Source organism: Neolamprologus brichardi, chromosome 13 (genome assembly GCF_056152115.1).
Source record: "Neolamprologus brichardi isolate AB-2024 chromosome 13, ASM5615211v1, whole genome shotgun sequence".
In the NCBI taxonomy this organism is placed as follows: Eukaryota; Metazoa; Chordata; class Actinopteri; order Cichliformes; family Cichlidae; genus Neolamprologus; species Neolamprologus brichardi.
This window is the reverse complement of record NC_142116.1, coordinates 14,096,241-14,115,570: the sequence shown is the minus strand read 5'-3', so window position 1 is coordinate 14,115,570 and position 19,330 is coordinate 14,096,241. Positions and strand designations below refer to the sequence as shown.

At 41.4% G+C, this 19,330-nt stretch overlaps 1 protein-coding gene across 1 annotated transcript in view; it reads right to left on the bottom strand.

Moving 5' to 3' along the window:
* lrmda (leucine rich melanocyte differentiation associated) overlaps positions 1-19,330 on the bottom strand; it is a 210,032-nt gene that overhangs the window by 52,805 nt on the left and 137,897 nt on the right. The window contains exons 3-5 of the mRNA XM_006783781.3: positions 17,990-18,116; positions 16,504-16,643; positions 12,171-12,297 (exon numbers count right to left, since the gene is read on the bottom strand). Coding sequence (XP_006783844.1) covers positions 12,171-12,297; positions 16,504-16,643; positions 17,990-18,116 — 394 coding nt within the window. The remainder of the gene's footprint in view (positions 1-12,170; positions 12,298-16,503; positions 16,644-17,989; positions 18,117-19,330) is intronic.

The following is a 19,330-nucleotide window of genomic DNA, read 5'->3' as shown; positions in this document are numbered from 1 at the left end:
AGCATTCGCTCACTCACACAATATCGATCGGCTGTGTTCGAGTGAAGTTGAAGAAGGAGGGAGCGAAACTGAAAAATTTTGACTCCCTATGGGGACGGGAGAAACGGCTCATCTCAGCACCAAAGAGAAAGAGGGCTGTCATGTTTTGTGTGATGAGCTGAAAGACTAGACGGGGGCCTGGAGCAGCGGTGTATTCCTTCCCCTATAAACAAACCTCCGAAAACAAACAGTTCCACCCCACAGAGAAGGAGATGGGACAGTGAGACAAGAAGCGAGGGCAGACAGGTGTCACGGAAGAATGACATCTATGACAGAGGGCACTGAGAGACAAGCTGCAATAGATAAGAGGACGAGCTGAGACATCATGAAAGGAGCATCAGACTTGTTGTCTCCCTCTTTCTGCCCTGCTGGTTTGGTATGGATTGTAGGCTAAGGACTTCATATTTTGATCAAACTGACATCTCATGAATTATGTACCGTACACCATTAGCATTAGTTAGAGTCATCACGGTATCAATGATGCTATTGTTTTGAGGGGGGTCAAGTCCTGAGACACATTATCTTTGAAAAACCCTTCTGCGAAGAAAGGAAGAAGATGTCTGGAATTCAGCTGACAAAAGCACTCAGTTGTCCTGAAATCTGATGAGTCTGACAGGATGTGAGCCCATCTGATCTGCCGCAGTCTCAATATTCCCTTACTGGGGGGGGGGATAGTAGGTAGAATGGGCAAGCTGCTCCTCTCTGGGCTTTTAGCACAGGTGTAATGAAAGTCATAGCTGCCGCAGCTCAGCCCACCTCTCAGATTACCCAAGAACATGTCTGGTGGCGGACTCTGCCAGTTGGCAAGCAAAACGCAAGGAAGTGATGCCCGCTGTGCCCTATTCATCTCCCTCCTGCATGGAAACAGCATATCAGGTGATCCCCAGGGATAAGTATCATTATATCATATATTGAATGTCTTAGGCTGCGGGTTACAGTTGTAGGTCTTAACAAGATAACAAACAGATCGTACAGAATGGGACAAAATGAGTTGGTGCTACAAGGTCAATACTGTCAGTTTGGCCGTGGACATCTCTGGCACTCGTGGGACCTGTTTATAACCGTGAGGTGAAAGAAAGACAAACAAACAGTAATAAGGAGAAATAGAGCTCCGCTGCCTGTCAAAATGGCTCTGTTTGCCACCCACTACTACAGCACAGTATTTCCTGTGTTCATTTAATCAGACTTGATGAAACGACAAACCTTTGTTCTACACTGCCTGGAGAAGTTTGTAAAATAAAATGCGTTACCAATCACAACTTGCATTAGATCTCACAGGATATCGTACAGCTCATTGGCTCTGGTTCAGTTTCTTAAGTATGGTACAGTACAGCAGAAGTCAGACATCACAAATCTGTCAGCTCGTAACAGAGCACCAACTGCAAATAGAAAGCGAATGAAGCTGTCAGAGGTTACATCTCCTTTGATAAACACAGAGAGATGAAAATAATTTGACACTGAAAATTAACAAAAAATGCCAGGCTGATAAAATTAGGGGATTAATACTGTCTCTTTAAGACGTAAAGCGTGATAGATCTTGTACTTTAATCAGGTTTCAGAAAATAGAAGTTTGTACCTTTGCTAAGCTCTCACGACAAAAACACAACCAAAGGAAGATGACAAATTCTATGTGGATGAGTGCCACTAAAACATCGTGGCATTAAGGTCCTTCACCCACTTCACTGTCCATCAGTGCCCTGTAACCCTATGCCAATCTATTCACAGCCTTTTCCGGCACTCCCATAATGACACGAAAATGCTGTTTGAGTGTCACTTGACCCCTTTGCCCTCGCAGTGACCTCTATAGTGCACCCTGGACAACCCCACTGTGTTTTACATATTTCCACAAGCATGGCTCCCTCTCCTCCGCTGTCTCAACTTAATTTCCTTTGTCCAATTCTCCCATCACCCTGCTCATCACCCCCGCTCATCTTTTCCATTTTTCTGCTTCTATTCAAAACTTGAGAAGGAAAAAGAAAAAAAAAAAGCCTCTTCACCAATGGAAATCACAGGGATAAGTGGCTATTCAGAGAGTGATTGTCGGGGAAAAGGGCGGCTGCCGTGTTTGTGAAATGCAGAGAGGGAGACTGTGTGAATGTTGTAAAGACACATAAGAGTGGAGTGGTAAAGGGGCTCACTTTAAACTTCTATACAACCAGAAGTGCTAAACAACCTGTAAGCAGCACACAAGCACCACAAAGAATGAAAGTGTTAGGGGAACTTTTGACTAGTTGAGGATTTCACAAGCTCAGGTTTCTTTAAAACAAAGTTTTCTTTAAATCACTCCTCAAAATTTTATCCCATTTTAAAGCGCCTTTCTTAGTTTAAACACGTGTGGGATCTCCCTGTCAGTCAAATGCGAAGCTCCCGATGAGCTAAGCCTTTAATGCGCCAGATTTGACTGGTTAATCCTGTGAAACCAACCTTTTTGTCTCTCAGGTGAAAAGGTTGCACACTTGGGCCTCCTTCCTTCACCTGTAGTGTTCCTCCCGCCTTAGCTTCCAACCTAAACATGCTCCAGCCCTCATCAGTGGCCTCTCCTACCCCTTCTCAGCCACCTACCCCCCTGCATGCAGAAGCTACAAAGCTGGAGGTGTCAAGACTACCTGTCTCAACAGCACCCCCCCTTACCTGACCTGCGGATAGCCCTCAGGGACATTAATTATAGAGTAGTCTGACTTGTTGAGAGGAAAGAGACAGAGAGAGAGAGAGAACGAGTGAGTGAGGGAGAGTGACAAAGAGTGAAAGACAGAGAGAGAGAGAGAGCAGAGAAAGATAAATGCAGAGATGTTGTTACAGAAGCTGTCACCTCCTAATCATGTCATCCTGCTGTACAGAGGTGATGCTGAGGCTTTGCTCGATCAGGTTTCCTATTCATCACCAGTGCTGGATGGTTGGTGGTGGAGGTGTTGGAAGATGTGTATGTGTACAGGCAAAGCATGGAAGCCTGGTAATTTGTTTTTCTGGAGTTCAAACTTTAAACTGTTTCACTTCATCAACTGGGAAAAAAACACCCTTAAGATTTTAACTGAAACGTGGTGGATGTACGTTTCAATCCCTGTGTTTTATAATCTTGAAATACCAATAAGCTGTTATTTATAGACATTATTATTTTACATTTTTTTTTAAAAAAGTTAGAAAACATTACTGCCGAAGGACCACTTTAAAAGAAACACGCGACGCAAAACCGCCGCATCTATTCCTGAGCATTCAATACTCTGCTTGTGAGCTGAAACGTGGATCTATGATAATATGGCATTTCAGTGTGTGCTTTTAAGTTTTTGTGTGGACAACAACGTCTGGTGCAGAAGCGTGGATACAGGCACTCAACTGCCACCATGTGATCAGAGCAATCTGTCCAAACAAATGGAAGCTTCTCCTGCACATTACTGCGTTAGATTAGACGACTTGTGGTCATTTGATTCCCTACTGTCTCGACAGCTCCCGTTTCTAATGGAGCGAGTGGGATTTCACAAAACGCAAAATTGGAGGAGGTCAACGCGTTTGAAGGTTACCCCTGTCGGGAATCAAAATAAATAACATTCAGGTGTGCTATTGTCTGTCAGCTGAGTGTCTTAATGATGCCAAGTTAACACATACTAAATAACAGTGTCTCCCTATGCACTGACAGCCTCAGAAATAATTGACCAGCGTGCTCCAAACTGAGACGCAGTAGGCAGAGAATTCAATCCTGCAGCTGACAGAACCCATTGAGCATGTCACTAGATTTTGCATTATACACAAAGCAATGTCAGGTCAGGGATGCGGCCTCCTGCTAGTTATCTGCGATTGCATCTCTGAGGGTAAATTACCTGGCTCTCCATAATATGGTCTAGTTAACTAATTTCATGACAGCGCGCCATCGCTTTAAAAAAAAAAAAAAAAACAGTCACAGATTTACTGCCTGTCAAAAACACGATGGACCCTTTTCCCCTCCTCAAAAAGCTTGGCACCCTCTCAACTACTGTAAGAGATCATATTCAATATCCTCACTCTGTGCGCTGAGGACATCTCTAATATCAGACAAAGACATACGGCTGAAATGAACAAAAAGAAATCTAACCTTATTATGTTTGAAGGCTACCAGCCGTGTGTCATTTCATCCAGTTCCCATGCAAAAAAAAAGAAAAGAAAAAAAAAAACACTGCTGGGGGGTTGTAAAGCACTGTAACATAGCGCTAACGCTCTTAGCAAGGAAACAGCGAAATCCATTATCCTTTGTCCTGCTGACCCGTGCACACTAACAAGCACACAGATACCGTATATGGTGTCCTGTCATTTTGTTGTTATACATGTGTAAATTATTCACTTTCTGCCAGAAAAGACGCTCTGACAACAAAAACTCACCTCGCCAACGGGGTCACAGGGAAAGTTAATCTCACACAGACAAAGCATAGTTTTACCTGTGAGAGCATGGCCTTCCGCTGATAACGACAAATGTGACAATAACTCGGTGATGGTGCGAAGACTTCCTTTAAGCTATACTGTGTAGAGTGAACAATACGGACACACAGAATACCCCCCCCCCCCCAAACATCACACCACCCATGCACCCACCCACCCTGGAACTCAACAGTGTCTCTTTGAAAGTTCACAATGCACGCCAAGGTCTGCCCACCCGCTCTTTTCTCTCCGTTTCTTTTTTGTATGTGTTCCCATTGAGCCGGACGAGGTGGCCTATCATCGTCTCGACAATGACAGTAGGTGGAAACGCTAGCTTTCATTACACAAAGTATAAATAGTGTAATCTATCAGCCCTGCCAATCAGGATGATTGATTATGGGCTGTCAAGGAGGAGAGTGACACATTAGAAAAGTTTGGTTAACAATGCCTGTAGCTGGTGCGGGGCTGCTGCCACCCAGCCCAGTGATTAATGTGTTGTCAGTCTGTAATCCCACACCCACGCTTAATGAGGCAAGAATTTATCATCTCGGCAGAGTGGCAGATGTCAGGGGGAAAGGAATCCAAGTGCCTGGAAACAATATACTTTTTCTAGCCTGTGCTTGACATGTCTGACAAGCTCTAAAAACCACAAAGAAGGCCTGTGTAAGCACAAACTTCAGTGGAGGGACTTTCAGTTCTGGCTCTGTCCTCTGTTGCCGGCTCATGAAAGTCACTGTTGCTGAAAGATGACTCCATCTCCATTAACACCGCACTGAACAACAGAGACAACTGGCATAATGGATTAAAGCTCGAGTGATCCAGCGCACTGGGGGAGAGAGGGAAGAGTTCTAAGCACCATGTTTTTCATCTCAGCCCTCTGAGGTCTAGGTGCTGACGACCCTGACCCTGACACTAACCCTCACCCTACCTCATGCGATCGTAATATAACTTTTTTTGCAGAAACGATTCTCCCAATTCTTGGCAATACAGGAAAATAATTATTCTGTCTCGCTTTATATGGACTTTCCCTGCATCATCCAGCAGAGCTTCAAAGCTTTAAAGTAAATTTAACTTTATAAATAACAAATAATTAATATCTGCAAGCCATAAACCACAACATCACTTGACTTGTCTCATAAAAATAAAAATCAGAAAGTAAGTTTAACCAAAACTGCCTTCAGCAGGGGCACATGATAATCAAGTTCAAAGTAAACTATAAAGTGCTGAAACCGTGATTAATGTGTACAGTCAACCTCAACTAAAAGAGACAAGCAAACTAATAACAGATCTCTTTGAAAGAATTAAAGTTTATTGGAGTTTCGCAGAAGCATCTGGTGGGGCAGGAGAAGAGAAAGAAAGATGGATTTTTTTTTCCCTCCAAGCTCCGAAAACACTAAGCCAACTGTCTCTTATTACACTTGCAGCATCTTTCTGTCACCAAAGAGACCAACAGGGAGGATTATCTCTGACTGAACTGATAGGCCCACGCACTGGGATGCTGTACGATGCAATAGCTAAAAACCATCATTTGATAAGAAGTGTAATTGGAGAGAAGCCTTAGTGGAATGATATTGTTGTTACAGTGCGTGTGCAGGGTTTGTAGAGATTTGCAGCCCTATTACATGCAATGAAAAAAAAGACATTGTTTTAAGAGGCACATTTTCATATGAGAAAAACCTCAAACATGTCCAAAAATTATAAAGTAAGTGATCAGTGATACTGGAAGAAACAAGTGGGATTTTCCCCAGCACATTTCTACATTTAAAAGGAAATTTGAAATCAGCAGAGTTACAATAAAAACTCTGTCCTGCCCAAAGCCTTATGAAGGATTTCATTGGAAAAGTATGTTCAGACAACAGGTTACGTAGCTTGCCAATCCCAGACAGTTAATATTATTAAAGTAATAAAAGCTTAACCAAGACTTTCTTTTTTTTTAAAAACTTTGAAAGTAAGGTTATATGACCGATCACATGATTTGTCAAACTTTATGAAAACTTAACATGAACATAGAAAAGGGAGACATCTCATTATTGCTGGCCAGCCTCGGCCTGCTTTCTGACAAGCCTCAGACTCCACCGCCGAACACAAGAGACATCGAGACAACAAATGCTTCACCGCAGAGGCGTGCCTTCTCTGCGCCGGATGCCAGCAGAAGGAGAGGCAGTTAATGCAACGAGGCCACTTTAGTGTCTCATAAAGGCCCTTAGGAAAACACACGTTTGTTTTTATCCACTGCGTTCAGCCAAAAAAAGTGAATAATACATCGATCATTTTTTGCCTGCGAGAGTGACGTGACACTCAGGTCATGCACCCCGTGTCTCTATGCTTTGAAAGAGGCAATAAATCAATATTGGCTCACTTACTTACAATTAATTGTGCTTTAAAGTTTTACAGTGTGTTTATGATATGCAGGGCCTGGATGATTTATGTGGACAGTGTGAGTCACTCCCTATAATTGCCGTTGTTTTCCCAGCTTATAACCCCTGCGTGACCTCTCAGTTGAAGCTGCCAGAACATTCAGGATAGAGCTCGCTCTACTGGTCCAAACTCTGGACGTATTTCAGCAGTCAGCTACAGAGAAAAGCTCACACGGAGGCATACGCCATTCAGTCAGTTTGATACACGCATCGAACATGTGGTACCCTGGAAGTATCCGACAAAAGCAAGCACTGTGCTTTTTGTATTGTATGAACTAAACACACTCAAACAATTGCAAACAGCTGTTTTCAGATTTAGGATACGTTATCGTTAAAAAGCAGCGTCTCAAGGAGTGTCTGACACAATTAACAGATATTAAGACATTATATAAGCTGGAAAAGAAAACAGACGTTAAAAGCAAGAAAATCACAGTCTGTAAGAGAATTCATCTGAGCGAACATAAGGCAGAGAGGCAGTTTGTGTAGTTATAGTTTGCCCTCTACTACTATGCAGTTCTTTCCTCATTCAACTTCATTTGATGCAGGGATTTGTCAACTCCAGGTTCTTTAGGTATAATATCTGGTGCAAATGGAGAATCAAACGGAGAGTAAAGAGCAGTGTTGGTCAAGTTACTTGAAAAAAGTAATCAGTAACTGATTACTGATTACTTCCCCCAAAAAGTAATCCCGTTAGTTTACTGATTACTTATTTTCAAAAGTAATTAATTACTTAGTTACGTTTTAAAAACACGATTTACAACCTGGATAGGTAATAAAGCGATAGATCTTTCAGCCCAATTCTACTTTTTCTGCATAATCCATCATACAAAATGTAATCAAATGGAAAAGTCCCTTTTTAAAACTTGTTTTATTAGTTTTAATCTTTTAACTTTATGCATGAAGCAAAAATTTAATTATATGCACCATTCTCTGACTGGAAGAAATTTGTTTAACATTTAAACCTTTTTTCCGAACATTCCAGCACATAAAATAAATTTTTTTTTGTGTGTTTACACTCAGTCTTTCAAATAGATGCAAGTGAAACACAGCAGAAAATAAATAAAATCAAAGACTAGCGGTCCTGTTGCTCTATTTTCACCTGTAAAGCAGGAGTGGGGTAGGCGGAGGTTTGCCCTGGTGCAGGTGTGCTGCAGCGGTCAGTAGAAGAATCCGTGAGTTTCTCTGTGAATTTCCCATTACGTCGTAGCGCACTCGGTGCTTGCTTGGACGTTTAGGTGTTTTTTTCGCTGTAAAAAGACGTTTTCTTCCCACGCACAACGGACACTAATGTTTTTGTCACTTTTTATGGAATCAAACTCAAAGCAAGGTCAGTACTTCCACGCTTTAAACGTCGCAAGCTCATACTCTCTCCCGCACTCGATATATGATCCACTGTTGATCTGCACACAGCTGTTGTCATGAACGTCGCACTTGCTTACGTCACTGTCATGAGACATTCTCGCAAAAAAAAAATCACAGTTTTAGTAACGCAGTAACGCAGCGTTCCTACGGGAAAGTAACGGTAATCTAATTACCGTTTTTGCAGCAGTAATCCCTTACTTTACTTGTTACTTGAAAAAAGTAATCGGATTACAGTAACGCGATACTTGTAACTGCCCATCTCTGGTAAAGAGTGGTAATAAACATGCTTCCGTGGCAATCTACTGGGTAATATTCCCTCCCCCTGTTGTGAACCATATTGTTTGAGTTTTCTCTAAGGACACATTTGTTCAGTAAAATGATTCAGCAAACCCACTGAAGGCACATTCACAAAGTGCTATATTGCATACTGTTTGTTATGTTTGAAAGCTTCGGGGGAACTCATAACTCTCAAGCAGTGAGATGAACATAGAAACATTCTTCACAGCATACATTTAAGGGAGCTAAACAATCGACCTATAGCAAAATACTGCCTCTTTTTGCAGAGTTGCAATGCGATAAAAAAATAAAACACGAAATCAGAATCGTGCATCACATAATGCACAATCATGGCTCTAAAATGATGTAGCCTATCTCAGATTTGAACTGCTCCCTTTAGCGCAAACTTAAAATGAACCACTGTGGGCTGCAGAGTAAAACAGGTTAGTGTCTTGGGAAGAAAAAACTGAACTGAAAAGATCCACTTGAGGACTTTCCTGGCTCTGTCATTGTCAATTCCCTTGAAGAACCGTTACCCAGTGTGCAGAGACTCATGGGACCCGGGAGCTGGCTCAAGCCACCCTGCAATGCAGTCTGCTTTACATTATACCGAGAAGGATGTGGGGGGAAGAAAAAAAAAACTGTCTTCATGCTAGAAAATCAAGTCAAATACTTCATCCGGGCAAAATCTAAGTGACATCCGAGGAGCATTTATACTGGCTGACGTAGCTACCAGTAAGGGGGCCTGTGGAGTTACTTCACTCACTGTGAAACGCTCTTAAACATCAGGCAAGAAGTAAATGTTATTCTACCAGTTAAATTCGCTACGCACTTTTTAAAGCTCTACTTGGGATCTGAAAACAGAAAGTGCTGTCACAGTGTTTTGATAGACATGGCCAGTTTAACCCAAGGGTTTCGACAGCATAATGTGGGCTGCGCGGAAGTGGCGTGGCCTAACTGAGCCAAAATGTACCACATGCATTTTCCAAAAGCAGCCCAGCATGGTCCAAATGGCTCTACGTGGTTTGACGCCATTTCATTCCATGACCTCTAAGTCCTCAAAGAGAATTATCACATTATTGCATTCCAACACGCCCAATTTCCCCAAATACAGCTCAAGGCTTTTCCACTCTGACTCTGCTCAGTGTTGAGGTTTTGGGAAAACACTAATCATCCCTACTGCTTTCTTTTTTTTCTTTTTAATTGTTTACCTCAGGTATTTGTACAGTTTCTCTATCTAGTCTTAGTCATTTTGCTTCCATTTCATGCCCAACTGCTTATTATCCTTTAAAATCAGAAATGCATTTTAACGACCCAGTGACAATTAAACAAATGCCCAAATGTGAGTTTATTTCCTGTGTGTCAGACTTTGTGCGTCTTCACAACAAACGTTTGGTTCTTTAACGCCTTTCTAAAAACTACATCTTTTTTCCTTTGCTAATTCTGCACTTGCAAATCTCATTACAGGCTTTTGCATGTGTCTGCCTCTCTTTACAAAAAAAATTGCTCTTTAATGTCTGGTTGTGATTTAGGAAAAAACTGGGAATGTATGAAAAGTTATGGTGTTCATATTGTGCTAAAGACCATAACTGCTTTATCAGAAACATGTGGCAATCCTCTGTGCCAGGCCAAAATGGCATGACTGAAAAGGAGTTTAAATTGTGGTCATATTCCACTCTGATATGACTCAAGTGAGGTCTCGAAAGTTCACCGCTGTCTCTTTCAAAGCCAGCCCATTAACTATTCCAATACATACTGTACGTGAAGCAGTGAGAACGAAAGAGGCTTTTCCTTGAATTTATGCTGTCAAAAGCGGGCACGTATCACTGTAAATCTGCTGCAGTTGCTGCTGTTATTAAGGTTTCAGTTTACTCTTAACAATATGGAGAATAGTTGTCATATAGTGTCATATAAATAATAAATGAACACAGAACCCCCCCCCACCCTCCAAACCCCCCGAATCAGTTTCATAAATAAATGTCTTAAATCACAATCGTGGTCCTTTACCCCCCCCCCCCCCCCCCCCCCACCCCCCACCCCCCAGTACTTGCACTAATTGAGACTCGAATGGTAGTGTTAGTGACAGCGAGACATCTAATTACCATTCTTTGTAATGAAACTAATGGCAGACACTGTACCACGAGCCAGTGCTATGAGCAACACCCTGCTGTACCAGACATAAAAGAAAACACAAATATCTAATTACGCCATCATCTCTTCCCAATCTCCTGTTCTGTTGCAGACGTTTCACTAATTGGTGGCCCGCACTATCGGTCAGCTTACAATCACTCTGATGATGCGGACAATTAAAGCCGGGAGGTACTCATGCCTCATCAAGTCTGCGGTAGTTGACACATCACGTCTCATCTAACTCAAAACAAATGTTATGGAAATGCTGTCGTGACATCCTCCACTCAGGATATGTCCAGGCAAAAATGCTCTTCATTAGCAGTCCAACACTGCTAATAGGGAAGTGTACATAGTACAAAAAGAGTACGATCAGGCGCACAAAATACTGTGCGAAATGTTCGGTAGACGCGTTTTCATCAAAGCTGTAACCTTTTACTTTGCATAGGGAATAAATAATCATATACAGCAGGTTCAAAGACGCAAAGACACAAAAACACACACATCATGTCAGCCCGAATCAGTGATTATCTTTCCTTTCATCTAGGGCTGTGGCGACAAAAGCAAACATTTCTTTTTCACTGACAGGCTATGTAAATAAAATCTTAAAAGTGACTTTATCCTGCCAAAAAGCATTGTAGAGGTCCCCATTTTCTTTTTATATAAAGTGGATGAGCAGTGTTTTCATTCCACTCTTCTCTATCTACCAAACATGGCAGACGGAGGTTAAATTATTTTAGTGTTTTGCTATCTCACTTGCCACTTGCATGAAGAATCAAGAACAAAGAGTAGCATGATCTGACACTAAAAGAGTACACTATCTTAGCTCATTGTCTGAATCAATAAATATTTTGTTTTTCTCGTGCACTTTTAAACCCGACATTAACTCACATGCTTCTGATTTATCACCGAATGCCTTCTCTGGATCCATTTTTACCTCCCAAGCTGACTGTCGGAGCCCCAGAGCATTGAAATGACAAAGCTAAGCTGATCCCAACAGTAAATATTTCATGATCTTACAGTTACAGGAAATCAAATGTGGACAAAAGATGATCATTTATAGCGCATTACAAAATGAGCAAGACAAGGGGATTGAAGTAAAAGGGGCAAACCTTCTTATACTGTATTTATTCATTGGGGTCCCAAACAAGACAAGGATGAATGAATGCACTGACTTGAGATAATTAAGTGATTGCGAGCAGCATGTACATGAGCTGTCACTCCAATCTCCAGCCACGTCACACTTGGAAACACAAGTGTGGCCGGACAGCCGCCCGTCGTCTTTGATCTGGGCTCATGCATACGAAATCAGGTCAGGCCATAATCACACACACTCGCATGCAACACGCATGCACACTCTAGGCCTTGGGAGACACCGACTGTTTTCAAAGGGCCACAGTTCTAGGACCTCTGTAAAGGATGAGTGACAGTCAAGCACGCAAAGGAAGAAAAGAAGGATAAAGGAAGAGAATAGGAAAGGGAACAAAGTGACAAACCCATTCAGTTCTTTAGAGGTTCTGCTACTTAAAACAGTGTAAAAAAACTAAACTAAAAGACATAACTTACAGCTTCCGGCTTAGGCTTGACCACTTTCATGAATGCGCCCCTTTCCTGTGCCTCCATCCCTTCTCTTTTGGTTACTTTCCTGGTGTCCAGAAACTTCAGTTGTGGCAACTTGTACAGAACAAAGTACCTGTAATGAGACAGGAAAAACTGAGCATTAACATACTGTTGCCATAAAAGGCCTTCTTGTAGGTCTATTCTTGACAAAGAGACAGACTATCTGAGGAAGTGTGTAAACCGTGATACACTAATCAAACTGACACAAATTCTAATATGTAAATGCAGGCATCAACAAAAGTTGAAAAGAAGCCATGTTTACTCAGATTTAATAGTGATGCAGATTTAATGGTGATATTTTCTTGTATGTAATAACCTTCAAAGCTGATAAGAAAAAGTATGACATATAAATAGCATGAAAGAAGATACAACCCGTCTGCTGGAGCTGTCATTCTGCAAGCATCACAGATATCTCTCTAAGCTTTCAGACACACTGTCTTTCATTGGGAGGGAGAGAAACGTCAAAAGATAATGGTTGGAATACACAGATGACAACAGATCCTTTCACTGGCAGGCAGGAATAGAGGAACCGGTATGTCAGGGGTAAGCTGGTAGCTAAAAAGGACACGCATACAGCACCTAAGTGGAGGGTGAGAAAGGACGGGGGATATGTCCAAAGACAAGACCTGTGGGCAGGGAGCTGTGACAAATTGATGATGGTGATGGCGATGAAGGGAGATGGCAAAGCCTGTGTAAAGTTTTCAGCACCTGAGGATAATAAGGAGGGGGATTACATTTAGACTGACACGGAATATAAAATATGTTTGTGCAAAATTAAGGAAAAAAAACATTTAAAACAGTCTGAAAAAACAAAGCAAAGAAAACAGACAAACGTTTAAATGATCATCAATAGAAAGACCGCATTTCTAAATGTATGATCACTTTTCATCTTTCCTGTGACATGATCAAATATACGCTTCTATATGAAAAATCTTCAAGCCTTGACACAAGGTTTGCAAAAACAAACAAACAAACAAAAACACCTATATTGACTTACTAATTGATCATCAAACTAATTGTCATCTGTAAGTCAAAATTTTAGGTTAGCATCAAAATCTTGACTTTCATAACTTGAAATTGAGAAATTTCTCATTTTTGAATAACTTATTCAAATAAATTCAAATAAATTTGAATTTCAACATACTCTAAGATGAGTCAAAAATGTAAAATGCTCAACTTGAAACTTTGATGACTCAAATTTTTAACTTAGCTCTGCTTGTTATTTTTAAGTGGCAGCATGAGCTTGAGCTTCCACATTTGCCAAATCAAACATATGGAATGAACCCTTGTGAATAATTTAACAGCCAAAAGTGTTCGTTTGCATTTTTCTATTCTTTTTTTAAATATACAAATTACCTGCTGTGCAGTCTTTGGATCCTCTAGCACACACACAACTTCACACAGCGTTGTTGCAAATAGCTAAAAAAGTTGACGCTCACAACACTAACTGTCAACCTAAATTTTAACCTGAACCTGAACATTACTGTCAGCCATTAAACTATAAGCATTTACCCATAACTGCGCAGACAACTGATGTTATCATGAAATGCTATCATTGCTATATTGCTAATGTAGCATTAAAAAAGTAGCTAGCAGCTATCGCTAATGATAAAACAATAAAGTGAATCTGGGAGCCTGGCAGCAAACTTTGTCATGCTCTAGAAAGTATTGTTTTCTTAGGATGAACCAATCATTTATATCTAGACAGAAAGAATATTTTACAATGCTATTTGACACCAAAACAGTGTCAAGTCACCAGAAGCAAGCACAAACTTGCTGTATGTTGTATTGACAAGTACAAAACTGTAGTATAGTGACAACCCTAAATGACACTACGCACCTGCTGATAAACCACTGGACCAGGTAAAAAGGACTTAAAAAACATTGAATTAAAACTGTATTTGATTTTTTAATAGTGTGCCAGACTAGAACAATGAGTAAGTAACAATGGCAGTTCTTGTGGTATTGGAGACAATAGAAAGCGTGCCTTTAGAGGGGAGAGTGTTTTCAACAGCTGGTCTAACTCTTCTGTGCATGATATTTTTGACATCCAAAAAGTTTGCTTCTCGCTTCTGCCATCAATTTAAACCGATTTGAAATATATTGATGACAGATACCCAAGATTCAAATGGGATTCTTGGACTTGGATTTTTTTCTTTTTTCCTAAAATAAAGTAAGCACGTTGTCCAGGATTATTATAGCTGAGAATAAATCAAATAATGTTTCTAGAAATGAGGCCTAGCTACTAAAAAAGAGCTCCTTTGCTGGTGAGAGCTCCACCACTCAAATCCAAGAGGCCCCTTCCCAATCCAGTGTCTCCCTCCATGTAGAAAGACTTTGTTCAGGGCATTTTCATGATGAAATGTGAAGATGCCCTTGGGAGACATGTAGAGAGGTTATTCTCCATAGGTAACCTACCATCACAGGGTCAAAGCAGATGACAAGGCTCTGTCAGCCAGTGGGGATATTAATGATTCAACTCAGCCACAGAGGGAGGATAAGAAAGCGAGAGAGACAGAGGGGGTAGAGTGGAGGGTTGGGCTAGGTTGTGGTGGAGGGTTGCGATATGTTGACTAGTGAAAGAGAAAAAGAGTAGCTACTGAATACTTTGACAATACCAAAATATGGCTTCTGACACCCTTTGAAGTATATCTGGTTCTAACAGCGAGACTAACATCTAGAACAGTGCAATTTGCTTTTTACTAAGGGGGCGTGGGACGCAATAACACACATGTAATAAAAGTCAAATAATTAAAACATTTAATATTTACAATGGCAGCATTAATCGGTGCATTAAATTCAAGGGGATGTCTGTTAGAGAATTCCTTAAATTCTAATGATTGTCTGAAATTCGTAAAACCCAAGTTATCCTTCATTTACTTGTTGCAAACTTTATTCTCCAGATTGAATAAAGTTTAGAACAAGTTAAACTCCAGCTAAACAAAAACAAACATTTTATACCCGTTTGTTTCGCTGTGTTTATTGGCACATCAGGAAAGTTCATTTTAATTGTTAGCTGAAATTATTTGAAAGAATATTAACACAAGTGCTTCCAAACAATCATTACACTCAGTAATGTCTTGGGTGAAGGAAAAGAAAAGAAATCATTAGCATCTCTTTGATCAGCCACAGCGGAGAAATTGGAAAAATTGATGACGTCTTATAATGTAAGGGATTACAAGTACATTAGAAATATTTTAAAGAGAATTATACTGCCAGAACATTTTAAACCAAAGTTACTCTGAGGAGTCCTGTGCTGAATAACCATTTCCCACTATTTACGTATAATATTAGAGAACTGAACTCTTGTTATTGTAGTACTACGAATGGCCACTGAGCATTTGTACAGTCGCCTAATAAAAGAACGCTATCTAAACTCCCGTGCAGACTACACAATGCTGTGCGAATAGTGTATTTCTATGTCACTGCACTAATTGGGGCACCGATGCAGCACACCAGGGTATTTCACTTGAGAGACCAAAAGCTCCTGAGGCATTGGGCTGGGTATTTATTGCCCAAGGCCAGTGCTGTCACGACCTGCATACAGCCTAACCTTGTCAGACATGAAATCTGCATCACGCTCAAATTGATGTTTTACTATGTGACACATTATGAATATTACATTACAGGACCATAGACGTTGTCAGTCAAAACAGAACAGCTTTCCTTACCAGTAAGATAAGGATGCGAGAAGAAGGGGGAAAAGGGGGGAGCAGGGGAGGGAAAGTGAGAGCGATGGGTGGTGGTGGCGGCGGTGTTGGTGGGGGGGGAAGAGAAAGGGAGACAAAAAGAGAGAAGAAAGATTATTCAAGAAAGGCATGGGTGGTAAATGATTAATAGGCAACACAGAGTCAGAAACAAGCACTTAGGGCTAAAACAGACAAAAGAGAGTATGCTTTTCGCCTTTTATCGCATTTCATGTAAAGGACCCTGACAAATGGTGGTCATATTGCATGGCTTGAGGCCTGGCTTGATGTTTAATGCATCATCTGCTCTGGTAAGGCAGGGTAGTAAACACTCATTTGTGGTGGTGACTAGTCACACATGAAATCCATTTTGCAAACTGCAAAGTGTAGAGGGGCCAGTTGACAAAGCTTTTAGAGTGATGTGGTTGAATCCGCAGTCTGCTTATGAACTGCAGGAGCTGTTTGTTTAAAAAAAAGGAACATCTCCAAAGACATTATTTATAAAAAGCTATCATTCTGAACAGTTGAGTATCTAAAAATCTAAACACATAATAATCTTCCTTACACAAGATCGATACATAACATCAACAGACCTGTATCGCTGGTAGTCGTCCTCGTCCTTATCCGGGCTGACCAGCTGGTTAGGACAGGCCTCATTTCCCAGCAGGCTTAGGTACTCGAGTGATGGGGTCACATCAGCCAAGTGTTCCAGCAAGGCCTCGATATCAGTCAGGTGTCAAAGGGCGGATGTCAAGGACCTCGTGCTGTTAATTACATTAGCATTTACTACCCGCACAGCCCCTCCCAGGCCTGGCTCCACAAAAACACATCACTGTCAAATTTACTGAGGTGCTCAAAGAGGCTAGTCAGTGGCTTTGTGAGACTGGGCAGACAGAGGGGCAATTTAAGGTGCAGGCTTTGGCATATAGTAGTGACACAATTTGGCTCCTGCTCTCTCTCTTTCTCTTGATCGCTCTCATTTCCTAGGTGGCCGGGTGCAGAACAGTGACAAAATGATGGATGCCCTGTGGTTTCAACAGTCCGTGCTTCTCAGAGCTGTGCCGTGGAAAACTTTTGCGAAACGTGGAAAAAACAAACAGCCCCTAAGCAGGCACATTCATCACTAATACATTCACTTGGAAAATTGAGCCCCAAAGTGTCAAAATACAACTGCACTAATGCAGTGCTCGAGCTTTAAAATGGCACCGTGCCACGACAGGATGTACATAATTGGCCTATTAGCATGTGCCGACCACTTCACAACCAAACTCAGCGCACAGTCCCAGATGCACACTTCAAGGAGTCCCAGTTTTAATGTTGACTCTGGAAGTGTGTGTGTGTGTGTGTGTATGTGCGAGAGAAAGAGTAAGCATCGTTACCCAGTAGGATCTGCGTAACCAGAGAAAAACAGGACACATTGCTAAAGCTGTTCTGAAGCTTGGAGGGGAAGTTCACACTTCTCTGACTGATCATAAACAGCTTCGCAGTGTGTCTTAAATTTAGGTTGGCTGTGCAGAGCTCTGGTTTTTAACATGTTTACGTTGGGTGGCAAGTAGAACGCAAGATGGTTCGAATAAATGTGATCATTAAGTGACAAATAATACCAGGACAATTTTATAGCAGTGAGGAAAACGGTGCAATACAATATTAAAGCTGATGCAAATACATTAGTGTAAATTAAAGCTAAAGAAAAAAGAAACACATCAACCGACTATATTTCACAAATATAATGTCTCGCTCATTGGATCTGGTTTTAATTTGCTACTTTTTTATTCTTTTTGAAAATAGAAAAAAAAGATATGTTGACAGTTAAAACGGATTCCACTAGAGGTCCCTGTGGTTCAAAAACTAGTCCAGTGTAAAGCTCTGCGACAGCAAACTTCTTGTACACTCTTTTGCAACACCCAGTGCTTCCTGCAAAGCCGTGGCATAACAAAGTGGCTTTTTGAGACAATACAGGAAGGCAGTGACACAACAATTAATATGAAATCAGCTGCTGATGCCGACACCGAGGCCTGTAAATAATGTCTGCGTTGGAAAATGCAAATCAGAGGCTGAGCAACGGCCTTGAAAGGATATGTGGTTCTTGTTGAGCGTCAGGGTGTGGAGGTTGGGTAACCTGGGCAACTGGAGGTCATTTCCAAGCAGATTGTTGTCGACGATCAGCTCTTCCAGCTCAGTGAACATTTTGAGGCCTGCCAGTGACCTGCAATGATAAGGAAGCAGGAAAACTGTTATGGCTTTAAATCTGGTAAGCTGTTATTGTGAAGAAATAAATATTTCAGCTCTCTTTCATGCACCAAGAGAGTATGGGTCTGGGCCTGTCAGGGAAGTGAATGACAAGAATTAGTGGTGCTGAGCTCCCCTGGCATGGTGAGGCATCCTTCAGCGGCTGGCAGGATGAGGGATGGGGGTCACTTGTGAGTAGCCAGGATTCAAAACAAAAGGCTTCAGAAATGCAGCGGGCAGGATGAATTTGTCAATGTCTTGTGCCTTGAGGCACCCAGTTTCGCCTGACCCTAACCCTCCATTCCCAAGACAAATCACTCTGTCACAGTTCACCTTCACTCCCCAGACACAAATTTAACTTGTCATCCATCATTTTCACAGAGGAACTGGAATACACTTGCAATCACAGATGGAATGGAAGGGAAACTTTTTTTTTGCAACTGTGCCATGATAGGGGTTAGTGTCGGGATTTTAACATCAAAGGACTATTTTCTTTTCGTCCTAAAGGAATCATTTTGCCTTTCCGTTTCTTTTTATGACGCAGTGCAAAGGAAGGTGAAGGGTCATCTCAACTCCTTTTCCTCTCTGTCCCTCTCGCACACATTCACACAGGCATAAAAATGACGTAGGGCCGGTGTTAGGGCGCTGCAAAGTTCAAGCCATAGAAGCTGCACAAAGGTAATGCGTGTGATGTCTAATCCCTCGCACTATTAGCCCTGCATGTTAAAGTGTCCTGAGTGGCTTTATTGATATCTAAATCTGACAAAACACAGACAGGGTACCTCTCAAGATCTCTTATTCACCGCTCATATTTTCATTAAATGTGGAATTTCTGAATATTAAGTACATTTGACAGCACTAATCATTCTTTCCAAGCTCTACACTAAACAGATAAAATGTTTTCTGGTAAAAGTAAAAGCAGATGGATTTGAAAATGCAGTTATATAAATATAAATCCAAGTGAGCAATGTCACATCTCTACATGACAAACTCAAGGTTCACCGATGTCTAAATAACTGCAGCATGAACTATTGCTCCTCTCTGTATCTGCCTAGTGTCATGAGCTGCCTAGCGCACACAACTCTTGTGACAACATGCATATGGAAAAAATGAAGCAGTGTGCAATATGGAAACAATGTATAATGTACAGAATAGATTATGGAAAAGGATAATGAAAAGGCAAGATTAAGA